The 18,767-nt window shown below is 43.5% G+C and overlaps 1 protein-coding gene across 5 annotated transcripts in view; it reads left to right on the top strand.

Annotated features, from left to right (window-relative positions):
* MICAL2 (microtubule associated monooxygenase, calponin and LIM domain containing 2) overlaps window positions 1-7,935 on the top strand; it is a 242,343-nt gene extending 234,408 nt beyond the window's left edge. For all 5 annotated transcript variants that reach the window (XM_055423358.2, XM_055423357.2, XM_088843078.1 and 2 more), the window contains one exon: window positions 4,154-7,935. In XM_055423358.2, coding sequence (XP_055279333.2) covers window positions 4,154-4,338 — 185 coding nt within the window. In that variant the 3' untranslated portion in view covers window positions 4,339-7,935. The remainder of the gene's footprint in view (window positions 1-4,153) is intronic.
* The last annotated feature ends 10,832 nt before the right edge of the window (window positions 7,936-18,767 follow it).

Genomic DNA, 18,767 nt, shown 5'->3' with positions numbered 1-18,767 from the left:
TTGCTCCATCCCAACCCATGTGCTAATAAGAATGAAGTCATTTATTCACACCTTCATTCACTTATCCATCCATTCATTTAACAAATGTTTGTTGAGAATTTAGAGTGGGGCTGGCAGATGGAGAAGAGCAGCGCTGCCCTGTGGCCTCCTTAGGGAGACTGACACTCAGACCAGTAATTATAACACATTGAGATGAGGACCAAAATGTATGTGTTTCCACAGTGAGAGGAAGGCAGGCCTGGTTCTACCAGGCACTGGGGATGGTAAAGGAAACATCCTTCCTACCACAACTGGGCCAGGGCATCACACGTGAGAAAATTATTTCCACTGTGACAGAGGGAGAGTTGGAATAAACACCATATACTGACTTACTGGCTCCAACCCGTGAGGCGTATTCACTCTGTTTTGTGCCTGTGTGTTTGTGGGGGCCAGATCCAAGCATGGCTTTCCTGCACTGGGACCTGTTGGTCCTTTAATGGACCGGAACCCGGTGGTCCGGAGTCAACCGATGAGAAAGTAAAGGAGAAAGAAAGAGGCTGATATTCCTTGGTTTACGCAGAAAGCCAGTAAAGCCCCTGGCATGGGGCTTGCTCTGTTCACCAAGGCCTCAGGTGCTGTCTCGATGGGGTGAAGACACAGAGCGCCTTCTCAAGAGGGTCTTAGAAGCCCAGGCAGGAAAGTGAACACAGAGAGCCTCTACGTTCCAGGAATTAGCCTGAAAAAGAGAGAGAGGGAGAGAGAGAGAAAGCAAGACACAGGGACCAAAGCTCTGATGGAGCAAAGGTGTTTTAATCAACATGGTGTGGGCACATATACTGTAGTTAGCAAAGATAAAGATTAAAATTCCAGACTTACAAAACATAGGCGATCCATATTAAAGAGAGAGAGTTGTAAATAATGACTTTTACCATATGGTTCGTAAAAAGGAAGAAGGTACTTATCACCGTATAGAAAAACTAACGAAGGAAATGCCTGGATTCCGCAGCCCCCACTCCTCTTAACTCCTGAATATTCAGGAATTAATAAGGAACAGAGAATTCCTGACGGATCCGAAACAGCACACAGGAAGCCTCCTATTATGCTTCCTGACAGGGACCAAAGTCTAAAAGAGCAAATTAACTCTTTTCTGTATACATCTTGGACCGTATATTGCACCTACCTATGGGGTTACCTGCTATAGAACAAGCACCTAGTAAATATGAGATGTTATCATCATGATCATTCTCAGGTATGTTACTCCATTTTACAGATTGGAAAACTGAGTCTCTGAGAACTTAAAAAGCATGCTCAAGGTAAATGATGGGGCTGTGACTTGGGAACAGATTATAGACTCAGAATCTCCTATTCATTCTCATATAGTAGTGTTTGTTCAGTTCAGTTCAGTCGCTCAGTCATGTGCAACTCTTTGCGACCCCATGAACCTCAGCATGCCAGGTCTCCCTGTCCATCACCAACTTCTGGAGTCCACCCAAACCCATGTCCATCAAGTCGGTGATGCCATCCAACCATCTCATCCTCTGTTGTCCCCTTCTCCTCCTGTCCTCAATCTTTCCCAGCATCAGGGTCTTTTCCAGTGAGTCAGCTCTTCGCATCAGGTGGCCAAAGAATTGGAATTTCAGCTTCAACATCAGTCCCTCCAATGAACACTCAGGACTGATCTCCTTTAGGATTGACTGCTTGGATCTCCTCACACTCCAAGGGACCCTCAAGAGTCTTCTCCAGCACCACAGTTCAAAAGCATCAATTCTTTGGCGCTCAGCTTTTTTTATAGTCCAACTCTCACATCTGTACATGACCACTGGAAAAACCATAGCCTTGACTAGATGGACCTTTGTTGGCAAAGTAATGTCTCTGCTTTTTAGTATGCTATCTAGGTTGGTCATAACTTTCCTTCCAAGGAGTAAGCATCTTTTAATTTCATGGCTGCAGTCACCATCTGCAGTGATTTTGGAGCCCCCCAAAATAGTCTGTCACTGTTTCCATTTCTTCCCCATCTATTTGCCATGAAGTGATGGGACCGAATGCCATGATCTTAGTTTTCTGAATGCTGAGTTTAAGCCAATTCTTTCACTCTCCTCTTTCACTTTCACCAAGAAGCTCTTTAGTCCCTCTTTGCTTTCTGCCATAAGGGTGGTATCATCTGCATATCTGAGGTTATTGATATTTCTCCCGGCAATCTTGATTCCAGCTTGTGCTTCATCCAGCCCAGCATTTCGCATGATGTACGCTGCATACAAGTTAAATAAGCAGGGTGAAAGTATACAGCCCTGACGTACTCCTTTCCCAATTTGGAACCAGTCTGTTTTTCCATGTCCAGTTTTAACTGTTGCTTCTTAACCTGCATATAGATTTGTCAGGAGGCAGGTCAGATGGTCTGGTATTCCCATCTCATGAAGAATTTTCAACAGTTTGTTGTGATCCACACAGTCAAAGGCTTTGGCATAGTCAATAAAGTCAAACTAGATGTTTTTCTAGTAAACTTAGTCTGATGCAATAATTTTAATAGTCCCTCCAGGAAATGCTCAGTCTCTTTGGGATGAAAATGTTCAGTCTTGCAGATTGCCGCCCCTTCCATCTGCTTGATCCTTAAAGGTGACCGCCAGGTGTTAGTGAGAGGCAGGTCTGTGTGACTGTGGGTGGCTCTGATCCACTGACCCCCATGTAGCTGTCTCCCGTCATTAGGCTGCTCTCTGGTGCCATTTGCAGAGCAGCTGTGTGGCTGGCATGACCATAGCCTGGCCATCCTCTCAGCGTACCTGAAGCCTCACTCCTGTCCTGACTCAGCCTCGCCTCAGTGCATTCTCCACTCAGCCTGGCCAAATGGTCTACCAGACAGTCTGCACTGTGGGGCCACCTCATCCCTCACCATAAGGAGCCCATGGCAGGCCCAGTGGCCAGCGACCTTTGCACCTCTGGGCCAAGTGGCACACAGCAAATCAGGATCTGGGGAGCCATACCTAGACCCTCTTCTCTGCCCAACCATGAAGTTCTGCCTGTTCCATGTTTATACCTAGGGTGCCTTTCCAACTGATATCTTTCTGGAGTTCCGAGCAAGGGTCAGGGCAAGGGTCCCTTGGCCCCCAGTGTTCCCATCAAATGATAGGACAGAAGCCCCCTTGGGGCTTCTGAGGCCCAGAATGGAGAGACCGGAGCCCAGGGCTCTCAACTTCAGTTTTGCCTGCCTCTCGCTCCTCCCTCCCATAAAACCTGAGCTGCAAAGGGCATGTTTCCTCTTTATTTCCCTTTTGTCATGTGTCCCTTATTCCTGATGCCGCTCTCAGAACTCAGCCTGAGGCAAGAGACAGTGGTACCATCTCTACTCTGGGATCCAGCTCATAGCCTAGTCCCCATGCATTAAACAAGAGGGCTTAATGGAATAATACATAAAATCTTCTCCTGAGGCAATAATCTGACAAAACTTAAGATCTGCCTTGAGAATCCTATTTTGAGCGTCAGAAAGTCATTGCTACCAGTTTCTTACTCTTTTCCTTCCTTTTATAACAATCATACCTTCCCCAGGCAGTTGAACATCTCGGGGCAATTAGGAAGAAGGTCATGTACTCAGAAGGCAAAAGGGAGAAGCCTAGTTACAGTCTGGAAATGTCCTCCCAGCAGCTAGCCACAGCCTCCCTCTGCCGCCTGGTCTCTATTCAGAGGGCTGCAATGTGTTATTAACTACAAATGAAAACAGGATTCTTGTCATTGAAATAACATCCACTGATGCAGATGGTTTACTTAGAAACTTCTCTCACAGATTGCTCTGCTGTAGCTCAGATGTGTTTAGGGAAAACCGCCTTCGTGTTGTTTTGCTGGCTTCTTTTTGGGGAGGGGAGGACAGGTGGGAGGGCTCGGCTGGTCTGAACATCTTTTTCTCACAAAGGGGTTTTCCTTGTTGCTTTATATAGTCTCGAGATGAAAACTGAGCTGAGAGCAGCACAAAGCACCCACGATTCTAATCTGTGGCTTGCAGGGCAGGTCCCCGGTGTTAAATTCATTTCTTTGTTTCCTCCTTAGAAATTAAAGAGCAGAACAAGTCCAGAACAATCAAGAACACCCCTGCCAAAAGCTCCTCTGAGGTCAAATGTTACCTGAAGTCCAATGTGTCTTTTTTGTTTGTTATTGGTTTTTTGTTCTGTTTTGTTTTTTTCTGTAGAGAGCCAGAAAGATGAGAATGATCTGAATGAAGAGCAAGAAATACTCACTGAGATGATGCAAGTGATTGAGCAAAGGGACAAACTGGTGGATTCCTTAGAGGAACAACGCATCAGAGAGAAGGCTGACGACCAGCACTTCGAAAGCTTCATACTCTCTAGGGGCTGTCAGCTGAGCAGGACGTGAGCAGGCCCCACAGGGAGCAAGCTGGTGACCAGATCAGGCCAAGCACCCCACACTCACTCGTTCTTCCTTTCACAGGATGTTAGACCTGAAACATAACTTATACCATGGTGCAGTATTTTTATTTTTAATTAAGATTCTCTCATATGTACTCCAGCTGCTTAAGATACTTCCAGAGATTATAATGAAGAAAATATAGAGACTCTTTTGAAATTGGCAGTCAACTTCAGCTGGTCTCTCAGACTGGAGATGACTTTGGCAGATAATCAGCATTGTTTTCTATAAAGAGTGACACAGAGATCAGTTTTCCTGCTGCTTTCATCATTTCTCTTCCCAATTCATTGAGTTACACATCTTAAGATTTTTAAGAAGCTGCTTTTTCATTACTATATCCATATTTGCCTTTTTTTTTTTGCACGGGTGACCGGTTTCCAAATGTCAGAAAGAAGCGGCCGCTGTTTAAAGATTAGGTTAATATTTAAATTGTGCTTCCAGAGAAAGGGAAGAAACCTTGAGATTACTGATTACATAAAGCAAATAACTCATATAGCAGGTGTTAATTCAATCCGGGGTGAATTTAATTCACCAGGTGTATTTATAAGCCTTAATATAATATACATAAGCAATGAGCATTTAATAGAACATTTGAGCCTTAATTTTGTTTAAAAAAAAAGAAAGAAAAAAGGAAATAAAACTTCAACTTCATACCAGCAGGATGTTAGTTTTCACCAAATGCTGTTGGCTTAGAAAAGCTTTTTATTTATTTTCAGAGCACTCTCTTTATTTCCCCAGAATATAGTGAAAAACATTTTTAGAAGATGAATAATTTTTAAAGACAGAACCAATATCTTAAAAAATAATTTTGAAGCACTTTTTTTATATCTGCTGGTAATGGCAAAAAGGAAAACTCATTTGTTGATAAAATATTAGTGAGGTTGATGCTGCTGCTGAAAGCGAACATTCTGGTGATCAAGGGTGAAGGATGCTTTTCAGTGGTGGTCTCCTTAGGTCCAACAGAGAAGTGTCTGTGACTCTCTCTACAGGGGCTTCCAGGAACTCCACAGGACAAGACAAGGCCACTTCTGCCTTCAAGCTGGAGTGGGGTGCAGTGGCCCCATTCACCAAATCCCAAATTAGATAAAGGATTTTTTTGTTGTGGCATTTTCCATGGGGAAAAAAATGGGAGGTGGAGTTTGTGCACTGACATGGGATTCCAGGGACATTTTGATGGTTCATATGGAAACCAAAGAAAAGATTTTAAATGGTGATTTGTTGTTCTAAAGTATTTGATTATTTTCCCTCAATGGGATTCTTTGAGGAGTCAGTCCATCATTGACAAGAGGGAGACTGAAGAAGTCATTGTTGTATGTTTGGCCTCTCTCTTGTCTGCAAGTGTTTAAATGTATGTATTGTTGGACAAATGGTGCTTTGCAACTGCCTGGAGAGCTAACTTTCCTCAATAGAAGTTGACCCATAAGCCACTTTTGTCTGAGATACTGCCCATACACGACAATCTGGTCAGCTGATCAGGCTGGAACTTAGAAGTATGCCTGCGTTTCCTGAGTCAGCCAGTCTTCTGGGCAGTGTTAAGATGCAACTTTTCCATGGTATACCAAGTTCTAAAGGTTGTGGTTCTTTTTCTTTCTTCTCTACTTCCTTTTTCTTTTTTAACATGATCAGGTCTTCTAGTGCCTGAATTCCATTATTAGGAAATACATGCAAGCATCTATTTCTCTCTCTTTCTGAAAACTGTGCCACTTAGGGCTATTTATTTTTATTTATTTATATATTTGGTAGAAATGGTTAAGGTGATTTCTTTGTAATTCTGGTCTTCCTGTGTTATAATTTGGAGAAGACCTATTAACACTAAGCTATTAGTATATAAGCTATTTAATATAAATAACCCAGAGGTTTGGGGCATTAAGTTATATAGTATTAAAGATTTATGGAGATAGTCAAAATAATACTTTCTGCCAGCAGGCATTTAGAGGTAAGACTACAGATGTTCCAGAACATTAATTCATTTTAAGAAAGATACATAACTTCAGTTTTCCTTCTAGAATGGGTAGAGATATTCAAGCTTAGTCATCATTTGATGCTTGCATATATTTAACAGATGATGCTCAAATGTGTCGTGTCTGGGTTGGTTTTGTGTGAAATAATTAAGTGCCACTTATTTTAACTTGTTCTATTTCAGTCTTAAAAGAAGATTCTCCCAAATGGGCCAAAAAAGAAGGTGGTTCTTGGAGAAGAAATTTGTTCATTTTCTCTTCCAAAGATTATAGTCTATGGTTTAAGGCTGAGTCTTATCTGGCCAAGTTAAAACATAAACCTTATATTTAGCAGCCTTCTCCTTACTCTAGCTTTCAGTTTTACCAGTACTTAAAAACCATGTTAATGATCATTTCCAAAAAGATACAAATATTGTGGCTGTTGGACTATGTTAAATGATTACAACAGAGAATGTTCTGAAACTCTCTAAAGGTAAAATGTTGTACCATTTGAAAAGTTTCTGTATAGGCAATATGAGTAGAATCATGTTGAAAACAGATGGAGCCTTCACTTTTCCATAAAATAACACTTGTGATCAAGGCTGAACCATTTAGGATGAAACAGAAAGCCCCAGCCTCAGGTCATATTTCATAGTCTCACACAGCTTTTACGTTGAATGAAAGGCTCGTGATTAAAATTTCAGAATTTTATGTACGTTGTACCAAGAGGACAGTTCTTAAATTAAGCTTGCTCTCCCAAACCATTCATCTATTTATTTGTTTAATAAACATCTTCCAAATACCCATGGGATCCAGCAGCCCTGTGCTAGGTGAAAAATACAGAAATAACATTATTCCTCTACCCACAAGTAAACACACAGATAAACAAGTACAACTCCAAATAAATGCAAGAATAAAGAATGACTTTTATTATAAGCATCAACCTATTCTACTCACGTTTATCTCAAGTACAAAGGCTTATCCCCCCAACTATTTGTAGTGCTTCTTTGGCAATAAAAACACAAGTGTGTTCATGTTTCTAAAACCGTGAAAAATAATATCAGGTTATACTGTTTCATTTAAACCTTGACTTTGGCAGTGTTAGGCTGCTTGGAATCAATCAATGTTGAGATGCAGCATGTTAATTGCAACTGGGAAAGGAAGTGGCAGGTGTTTCCAGCTCTGATGAGCTGCAATGAAATTGGTGTTTTCTGCATTCTGGAGGCAGATGACAATTCAGCAATGTCTGTCTTCCCAGGAAGCAGATTTACAGGCTTTTCCTTCCAAACTGAAAATGGCAGCATGTCCCACCCAGGTGGTTGATCAGAGAACTCCCTCAGCAGGGCAGAGGTGGCAGGGGGCTGCTGGGGCTGCCACGTGAATGGAGAGAGTGGCACTCATTGGATGTAGTGAGCTCAAATGTAGGAGTTTATTGTATTATAACAAGGTTCACATACAGGGGCGCGTGTACTGTTTCACCTACTGTTTATCGTCTAACCTCACTGCTGAGTGGCTTGTGAAAGATTAATTTGCTCCAACAACTGGGAACTGAAATGATTTACATGTGCACTGCTATAAATACTGAAATGGACCAAAAATAAATGATTTTCTGTAGAAAATCCAAACAGGTGGGCTGGTATCTCTGAGGGCAGCGCCCATTTCATTTCTTCATTCCAGTGAAAGGACATGAGCACAGCTTTGATTTCACGGAGGAGTCTGTGCGTTGTCGCTGGATGCTTTATTCCCTCTGGGGCACCTGGCAGGACTTACCTGGATGTGAGTGGGAGGAGGAGTGAAGAAGGCTCGCCTCAGGGGTATCCGCTCAACAAAGAAAGCTGTTCTCAGAGTTGGGGTGGAGGATAGAGGGGAACTCTCCTAGTCCTGACTCCTGTTTCTCTTGCCCAGTGCAACCTGGTTTTGTATTTCATTCAAGCAACAGGAATACTCCCTTCTGCACAGGACCGGCCCCTCCCTTCAACTCACACTCTTTCAGGACTGAGGTTTTGGTTTATTTGTTTCTGCTCTTAATCCCAGCCCATGCAAATTCATGAAATGTGAGCATGATTCACCAGAAGAGCCACATCAGGTGAATCAGGTGCTGGTCCCATCATTTCATACTAAGTTGCCCCATTGCTTGAAAGCTTTTGTCTGCAGGTGGACCACTTGAAAAGATTCATTTTTTTCCTTCTGACTGTCAACAGAAAGTAAATGTAACTGCACATGAGAGCTCCTGCTCCACAAGTGCTAACTTGCCAAGGGTAAGGCTAGCCACCTTCCAAGGCATCTGCAAGTTTTCCTTCACCCATGCAGGGGCTCATCCAGGCCCACAGAGCCACAGACTCTCAGCCTGGAGCTGACCCCATCGCTGCAGCTCACCACCCCTAGGCCTTCTGAGTACACTTGGTAATTTCATGCTCCCTCCCTCTCCCAGCTCGTTTCTAGAGACAAAAAGAGCAGGACCTATGCTGTCCCAGCTCCCCTCAGGAGCCCTCTGACCCTGATAATAGTAATGGATCCTGCGAATTCAGCTCCTGTCACCTGCAATAAGCTCTGTAGGGGCATAATTCCCTTTAATCCTGAAAGCAAAATACTTAAGATAAACATTGCTCTAGGAGCTTACCTGGTAGCCCAGGTACAAAGTAGGGAAACTGGGGTGAACCCAGACATCAGCCTCTAGAGCCCAGCCCTTCACCGCCCAGCTGTGTGACCTCGCTTGTGTCCCCACCCAGACTTGTGCCTTGTGCTTGCCTGTCTCTTTCCTTGATTGGTTCTCATTGCCACGCTCTCCCAACACAGCAGTGCCAGCCCTGTTCAGGGGAAATCTGGCACTAGAAGACCAAGCTGCCCTCTTGAAGTGTTTCATTTCTTTCTATACTACATCTACATGTACTCAAACACGAAAACAATTGCTTAAACGCTTAAATTACCTAATCTCCACCACCCCTCACAACAATCTTACAATAACCATGATTCTCTAGGAACAGACATCCTGCTTATCCTGGGGAATCAAGTACTGCAGACGCACTGCCATGGACCCACCCCCAGGGGACTTTTTGCACTAAACTGAGAAGCAGGGCACTGTACGACTCAGTCTCTAGTCCCAGGGGTAGGGAGCCAAGAGCATGGGCCAAGGGGATGGGAGTGGAAGGTCAGGGAGCGTGCTGGGGACTCGTGTGGCTTCTTCAGGCCCTTAGGAAGAGAGTGCCGAGGTGAGAGGAGGAGCAGGGATAGTGGGGAGCAAGACGCGGTCGCTGGGAAACAGTCCTCGAGGGCCTCTGTGACCCTGAAACAGATCACCTGATATTGGCGCAGCTGCCCATGGGACACTGATGGCACAAGAATTCAGTTCCCTGCCCATCCCCAGAATAACAGAAACTGGATCCCTAAGAATTTGGAGGAAATATACGTGCACGTGTGTGGGGTAGTCCCCAAACCACAAGTGTGTGATCTGAAAACAAATCGATAGCTCAAAAAAAAAAAAAATCAACAGGTATAATCATTCTAAACATAGTAAGCTGAGCATGCATCCCTAATCAGGGCTCAAATTCCAGCTCTTCTACTGTTCACTGGATGATCCTGAACTCCTCAGTTGTGCCTCTTCATCTGTGAAGTGGGGCTGATCCTCTCTGCCTGCCTCCCTCTCCTCCTGTCTGCCTTGCAGCTTCCTTACAAGAGTGAGTCTGCCCTACATAGGCTCCAATTTTAAAATGGAATGGCTAACAAATAACTTTGTGACTGGAATGACTGTGGTGAATCTCAAACTGTTCAATCCCACAGCAGAAACAGAAAATGACCCCTCAGATCTCGGCAGAACGGGTAAGAATGGACAGCTCCCACAAGAGGAGATGTAAGCAGTAAACAAGTCCAAGAAATGCGCTTCTCAGAGTGTTGTCACCTCCCTTTTGGGACTCTCTCTCTGAGCTGGTCTCTGCTGACTGAATGCCCAGGCTCTTGCAGATTTTTTTGGCTGATTCTTTAAGTCCACTCTTAAGACACTGTCTGGCCCTGGTGATTTGATTGCATCTCACTCTTAGATGTAATACTTCTAACCCTCCTCCCTAAAAGGAAACATTTAAGTATGAACAGCAAAATATCTTCCCCAGCAGGGACAGAGGCAGATACTCTTGCTCCTCTAGGCCACAAAAATCTGGAGGTGGGTGTGGGAGGAAACTGGATTAGAATAGATTACAACAAGAGAAGATCTTGTTCCCCTGATCATCTGCCCTGGGAGTGGGGAGGGGAGAGCCTGGGGATAATCTCAGTGGCCTGTGACACAGACCACAGCAACAGAAGCACCAGAACCCCAGGCATTCTTGCCTGGCTGAGTCTAAAGTGGCTGACAACTATGTCTTTCTATCCTTAAAATGTTACCCCTGCTACTGATTCTCTGGAGGGTTCTCTATTCCTCTGCCAGATGACTCCAGTAAGAGCCACTGATTTTAAAGCTTCACTTCTACATGCAGTTGACACTCAGCTACCATGCTCAGGTGAGGAAATCCCCCTGCTAATGTTTACAGTTCATTCCTAGGCATCTGAAGGATAGGTAAGCAAGTCACCTGTCTTCAAGAACTTGGGACACATTCCCCCACGGCTGGGTCAGAGACCATTTGAATAGAATCATCCATGGGATCCTCAAAAACATCCCCACCCTCAGTCCATGATGTCACAAACCAAGACTGAGGTCTGCCAACCTCCCCCAGCCCCATATCTTCCGAGCTCACCTAGAGAAGCACTCGTCCACCCCTGCTCTCAGCAAGTAGGGACCCTGAAGGACACGGCCACTGGCAGCCTGGTCTTCAAAGGCCACTGCTGATACCATGGAGCTCCTGAGGGGCCATGCAATGAGAATTCTCACTTAAGACTCTGAGCCCAGATGCCATGCCATTTTATCTCACGTGTTCTTTTCATCCTGAGAGCACGCTCTGCTTTCAGTGGTTAAAGAAGTCTCAAGAGGCTGTATCTAGCTTTTCTCCACATCCGCTGATCCTGCTGCTTTGATGTGGTCAAACCTCCAGTGACTGGGAGGCAGACCCTTTGTAAAACCCTCTTCATGGCCTCCTGGGGCCTCCCATTTTGTCCCTTAGATAGTGTGCCAGTCTCCTAGGGCTGCCATAACAAAGTGCCACACCCGGGTGACTTAAAACAAGATAAACTTATTCCCTTACTGTTCTGGAGGCCAGAAGTCCAAAATGAAGGTGTCTTCCAGGCAGTGCTTCCTCTCAAGTCCCTAGAGGAGGGTGTTTGCCGGCCTCTTTCAGCTTCTGATAGCCCCAGGCGTTCCTTGGCTGTGATGACACTCCAGGGAACGTCTTTCTCCCATCTGTCTTCACAGCATCTTTCCTCTGTGCTTGTCTGGGTCTAGATTTCATCCTTCTGTCTCTTTCCCTTTTAATACTTTATTTATTTTTGGTTGGCTGGGTCTTCGTTGCTGCATGTGGGCTTTCTCTGATTGTAGTGAGTGGGGGCTGCTCTTCATCGCAGTTCACGGGCTTCTCATTGCAGAGCACAGGCTCTAGGTGCACAGGCTTCGGTAGTTGCAGCTTGTGGGCTCTAGAGCGTGGGTTCAGTAGTTGTGGAACATGGGCTTTAGTTGCTCTGCAGCATGTGGAATCTTCCTGGACCAGGGATCAAACCTATATCCTCTGCATTGGCCAGGCAGATTCCTATTCACTGTACCACCAGGGAAGTCCTCATCCTTCTCTTAACAACACTGGTCTTACTGGATTAGATGCCCATCCAGTATGACCCAATGTGCTATTTTAACATTGCTAATTACATCTGCAATGACTTCATTCCCAAATAACATCACATTTTAAGGTTCCAGGGGTTAGGACTGACATTTTATTTTTAAGGGATACAATTCAACCTATAACAGATAGTATTCACAGTTGGGGAATGTGAAGATTTCCCCAGTGAAAACCTCTTCCAGCTTGAATTTTATCTTAATCTGATTTGAAATGCTTCGTTTACCTCTATCCTGGGTTTTAACCCTATACAACAACAACAAAGGAAAGTAGCAAAATAAAACAGAATGCAAAAGACGGATGACACATACAAACACAATTTATGAAATCTGTCTGAATGGAACACACAGACTCCAATTTTCTGTCCATTATCTTAGTAGTTACTCTTTTACTATTCTTTTAATGGTTACCCTAGAGATTACCACATGATTCCTTGATTTATCAAAGTCCAGGATAAATCGTCACTTTTACTTCTTCCCAGACAATGCCTGGCTCTTAGAACTTCACTTCATTTACTCACTTCCCAATTTAAATGCTTTTGCTTTAGTGCATTTTAATTTGGTTTATATATTTGTAAACTCTGTAAGACACTATTATTGTCATTTTATGTAGTCAGTATTCTTTTAGATACACCCATATATTTACCCTTTTATTTGTTCTTCTTCCATCTGGAAAAACTTTCTTCCTGCCATACACTTTATATTTCCTTCTGTTTGGATCTGCTATTTATTAATCATTTTTCTCAGTTGTGTTTTTTTACTGAAAGTTCCCATGTTTTCAATTTGTCTACTAGAGTGGAGTATTTTGGAGTCCCAAATCAAGCAAGGGGGGCTTACTGGGGGTCCCAGTTTGGTGCTGGCTGAACTTTTTTTTTTTGGCTGTGCTGGATCCTTGTTGCTGCGAGAGGACTTTCTTTCTATTTGTGGTGAGCGAGGCCTACTCTCTAGTTGGGGTGCATGGACTTATTGCGGTGGCTTCTCTTGTTGTGGAGTATAGGCTCTAGGGCACTCGGGCTTCTGCAGTTGTGGCTGTCAGGCTTAGTTGCCCTGTGGCATGTGGAGTCTTTCAGGACCAGGGATCGAACCCTGTCCCCTCTATTGGCAGGCAGATTCTTAACCACTGGACCATCAGGGAAGTCCCCGGTGCTGCCTGAACTTTTGTCTGAAAAAAAAAGTGAAAGTACTAGCCACTCAGTGGTGTCGGATTCTTTTCAATCCCATGGACTTGTCACTTGTCAGGCTCCTCTGTCCATGAGATTCTCCAGGCAAGAATACTGGAGTAGGTAGCTATTCCCTTCTCCAGGGGATCTTCCTGACCCAGGGACTAAACCTGGGTTTCCTGCATTGCAGGTGGATTCTTTACTGTCTGAGCCATTGTCTACCTATCCTTGTCAGGTTGGTAGGTAGGTTAGGTTGGTAACTGCCCCGCTCAACCTCTTGGCTTCTCAGCTGCTTCCTCTGAAATTGGCAGGTGCCTCTCAGGGGAAAGTAGTCCCAGGTGACATGCTCACCTCTCTGGGATTCGTCCTTCTCCTAGATCTCGGCTATTGTAAAGTCTGTTAGCTTTCCAGTGTTCTCAAGTAGATTTATTTTACATTTTGTCCAGCTTTTCCAGCTATCCTCAGTGGGAGGCTTGGCCTGTATCACATAGTTGTCTGGTTGTCTGAGAAGCTGAACATCCAACTCCCACATATTTATTGGGAAGATTCTTAGAAGCTGTCACATAGCAATTTTGCTTACATCTCATTGATCAACATTTAGTCATCTGACTGCACCTTGCTGGGAAATATAGTCTTTATTCTGAAGGACAATAAACCTAGCTGAAAACTAGATTCTAAATCTCTTTGACAGAACAGATTCTAAGGGCTATCATTCTCTTGCTATATGATCTGAAGCAAGTTGTTGAAACTCCAAATTTCAAGTTATTCATCTGTATAATGGAGGTAATAATAATATCACTTATGAGTCTCAAATGAGATACTAATAATGAATAGTTATTGAACTAAGGTTTGCTATCTGCTAGGCACTGAGCTGAGTAATTTTTTACACTAACTCTGTTGGTTATCCCAGCAACCTCTTGAGAAAAGTACTCATTTTGATGAGAAACTAGGCACAGAATGATTCAATTATAAAGATATTTGGCTGATGAATGGTGATTTGAACCCCAGATCTTCACCGTGACATGGCCTTGCCTTGTAAATCACAAAGCCCTACCTATTGGAACTGCTGAGGAAAGATGAGGGGACTAGGATAGGAACAATGCTGGCTGACTGAGAGCTGCACGTGCTTAGCTAGAAAAACAGTCCTCCGTGGGAAGGTATGGGGGCAGAACTGGCCTACTTGGAATGGATTTTTGAGTAGCATGGGCCATTAGTCATCAGTTTCATCTTTCCCAAGGGTTAGATGATCAGAACAACTCAACTAACAGCTAAATCAAACGTGGGAGTTAGAGAAGGAGACCATAGAGATAAAGGGGAGCTTCCAGAGCATGCAATCCCATGGCTTCATTTCTAAAAATCACCCATTTTTAAGATGTGTGTAAATTGTTATTAAAGTAAAATGTACATAAAGAAAATTGCTCCAATTATTAACTAAATGCTGTACGGATTTTTAAAGTAAATACACCCATGTAACCAGTATCCAGATCAAGAAAGAGAGCATCGCCAGTTCCAGTAGCCTCTCTCATATTAACATCTTCCTCCCTGCCCTGTTATAGACACTATTGCTCCCAAGCCTAATCATTAACCTGACTCTAACACCAGAGACTAGTTTTGCTATTTTTGAACTTTATATGAATAGAATGATACAGCATATGCTCCTTAATGTCCGAATTTTTTCACTCAACATTATATTGTGAAGGACATTCCTATTGCTGCTATAGTTGCATACTGTTCATTCTCATTGTTGTATAACATTCCATTGTCTGACTATTCCAGTTTATCAATTCAACTGTTAATAGGTGTTTAAATGGTGCTGCTATAAATTTTCTAGAACATGTATCCAGGTAAACACATGTGCTTATTTTGTTGAGCATAATCCAGATTGAAATTATTGATGATAAGGTAAGTGGGGTGTCCAGTTAGTAGGAACTACCTTGACTTTACTTTATTGATTATGGAAATGGACGTACAGAAAGGGCAGATATTTGTCCAAGGTCATCTAGCCACTGAGCCAGGACTTGATTGTGGGTTCTTTTCTCCCAGGGCAGTTGGCTTAGATCTAGATTTTGAAAAGAGACTGACTAGAGAATTAGTAGTCTCACAGCAACACACATGTAACTTATGAGCCATCCTCATCATCTAACCACTGTATAAGATGAAACCAGTGACCAAGCATGAGAGGGGCAGCTAGCTGGTCAGTGCAGCCATAATTGTAAAAGCCAACTGAGACTGGAGTGAGCTGGTACAGGTCCTTCTTTGCATCTTATTAATCAAACAACAGCCTGTGGTGTATGTCCCTGATTAAGCTGATTTAAATTCAGTCTACTTCGGTGCCAGGCACCATGAAAGCTGCCTTCCAATATATTACTGATTTAATTTTGAACAAATTCATATCATAAGGATATGATATAAAATTCTGACATATGAATTGCCAGAACAATTCATATCCATAAGGGCTATAATATCAAGAGAGTATATGAAATCTATAAGAAAACCACAATAATTTAGAATAGTGATTTTCAAACAATCCGCAGTGAAGGTTCAGTCCATTGCAGATCAATATTTTTGTAATATACAATAAAGAGGAATAAATGTAAAACTGCATGCTAAACTGTATAGAAGTTTCTAAACACTCTCAGTTTCTGTCTTTAGATCAAGGACTAATAGCAGTTTGCAGACAATACTGGTCTTCAGACTACACTTTGAATAACATTGATTTATATATAATTCACCATCCATTCCACCTGGACTTTCAAGAGAAATTGAAAATTATCTAAGAGGCAGAAAATTTGAATAAAAAAACAGCTGCACGATTTTGAGACCCTGGAGGCCATTCACACCCGTATAGGTTACTGTCACATTAACAGGACTTTATCAGTCCTTGCCTTTATCGACATAAACTATTCCAAAAAAATCTTGCACAGAAAGATAAAAGGTACAAATGACTTCATTGTTTAAGGACTTCCTCCACAATCTCATTGAAATGAACATAAAACCCTTAAACTTTTCAATAGATAGCATTAAGACTATTTACTCTCCAAGACACTTTGAAAGTCTTACCTTGTGTCCACCAATCCTAAACTAGTCTATCACAATCCTTAGTCAAAATTAATCAAACACTACCCTCATTGAACGATCTGACTTAAACCCGATTTCAAAACTTATAAATATCCCTACTCTGCTCTTCCTCAGTCCAAGATGCTACTAAGACTCTACCAAGGTGGGACTCACCTTACCATTGCGTACGATGAACTCAGCTTTGCTTTATAGCTTATTTTGCTGGTATTTCCTAGGAGCAAGCATCCAACAATCAGAAGTTTCCTTTGTCTCTCCATTTAGTCTTACTCAGTCATTTCCAAACCTCAGTATGCATAAAAATTACCAAAGAGGATTGTATATACAAAAGCATGCATGAGCAAGTAAGAGATCTCCATGTATAAATCTGAGCATGTTGTATTTAGAACTTAAGCCCTGCATGCAGAGATTAGCAGTTGGTGAAGAATAGAGAACCATAGAACTTTTGAGTTGGAAGTGACTCTAGATGCCTGAACATCAGTACCTGAATCAACTACATCAAAATCCCCTGATGAAATTCAGTTCAGTTCAGTCTCTCAGTCGTGTCTGACTCTTTGCGACCCCATGAATCACAGCACGCCAGGTCTCCCTGTCCATCACCAACTCCCGGAATTCACTCAAACTCATGTCCATCGAGTCGGTGATGCCATCCAGCCATCTCATTCTCTGTCGTCCCCGTCTCCTCCCACCCCCAATCCCTCCCAGCATCAGAGTCTTTTCCAGTGAGTCAACTCATTGCATGAGGTGGCCAAAGAAAGTACTGGAGTTTCAGCTTTAGCATCAGTCCTTCCAATGAACACCCAGGACTGATATTAAAAAAAATACACCCCGATCCCTGGTTTTACTTCAGATGTACCGAATCAGAATTTCTAGAGCACAGTCAGATTTGGGAACCATTATGCTCTTCTACCACATCATTCTGTAGATGAAGAAAGAAACTCAGAAATGGAAGTAAATTTGTCCAAGATTACACAGCTGTTGAGCTGTTTGTCTCAGAATTCCTTGATAAGAGTTTCAAGGATGGAAATCAGATTTTGGAGATGCTGAGACTGTCAAATCCTTACCGCTAGACCACCAGGGAGCATTTGGAGATGTTGAGAAATGGAATGTTTTCTGCCATATCGCTAAACAAGGATGTCAGAGTCACCAGCAACTGCAGCCACACGGATGGTGAGAGGCTGAGCCCTGAGGGAACTCAGGGAGGAAAGAATACCTGCCTTCTGACAGCCGTCAGACTGCACTCACTCCCTATGGCGGGCTCTGAAGAAGCTCAGTCATCCAGCAGTATCTACTAGACAGGAGGAAACAGATGAAGTATAATTTTCAAAACAGGTAAAATTATGACTCTTAAGCAAAGACAAGAAGAACACTGAGAATCTGCTGACCACCTTGTTAAATTTATGTTCTCAGGAATTGTTTGTTAATCGGCTCAAGCACAGGCAGATGGGTTATTACAAGGCTTTAGGAGCATGTCCTCGGAGAAGGCAATGGCAAGCCACTCCAGTACTCTTGCCTAGAAAATACCATGGGTGGAGGAGCCTGGTAGGCTGCAGTCCGTGGGGTCACTAGGGGTCGGACGCGGCTGAGCGACTTCACTTACACTTTTCACTTTCCACTTTCCACTTTTACACATTGGAGAAGGAAATGGCAACCCACTCCAGTGTTCTTGCCTGGAGAATCCCAGAGACAGGGGAGCCTGGTGGGCTTCCATCTATGGGGTCACACAGAGTCGGACACGACTCAAGTGACTTAGCAGCAGCAGCAGGAGCATGTCCTAGGAAGGAAGCAGAAGTGTTCAGGCAGCTACTCCCAACGTTCTTCATTATTCGGACGACAAGGTTTCTCCAACACACTTATTTGTTCCATTGTTTTGCTTCTCTACTCATCAGTATGAGTGAGAGCTAAGTCACTTCAGTTGTGTCCAACTCATTATGATCCCATGGACTGTGGCCTGCCAGGCTCCTCTGTCCGTGGGATTCTCCACACAAGAATATTGGAGTGGGTTGCCATGTCCTCCTCCAGAGGATCTTCCCAACCCAGAGATTGAACCTGCCTCTCTTATGTCTCCAGCATTGGCAGGCAGGTTCTTTACCACTAGTGCCACTTGGGAAGTCCAGGCATCAGCCTGCCTGTGGCTAAAAATGGATGCCCCCATTCTGGAGTCTGCATGATCATCACTAAGTGCTGAACTTCTGACAACAGTGCTTAGCTTAGATCAGGTTCTTGATGGAGACTATCTGATTGGCTGTTCTCCAGTCAAGCTTTCAGTTCAGTTCAGTTCAGTCGCTCAGTCGTGTCCAACTCTTTGCGACCCCATGAATCACAGCACAGGCCTCCCTGTCCATCACCAGCTCCCGGAGTTCACTCAAACGCATGTCCACAGTCGGTGATGCCATCCAGCCATCTCATTCTCTGTCGTCCCCTTCTCCTCCCGCCCCCAACCTTTCCCAGCATGAGTCTTTT

This window comes from Moschus berezovskii, chromosome 14 (assembly GCF_049115385.1).
Source record: "Moschus berezovskii isolate FMDL1 chromosome 14, NW_MosBer_1.0, whole genome shotgun sequence".
NCBI lineage: Eukaryota > Metazoa > Chordata > Mammalia > Artiodactyla > Moschidae > Moschus > Moschus berezovskii.
Note: the sequence above shows the minus strand (reverse complement) of the source record. Positions and strands in the feature narration are given on the sequence as shown.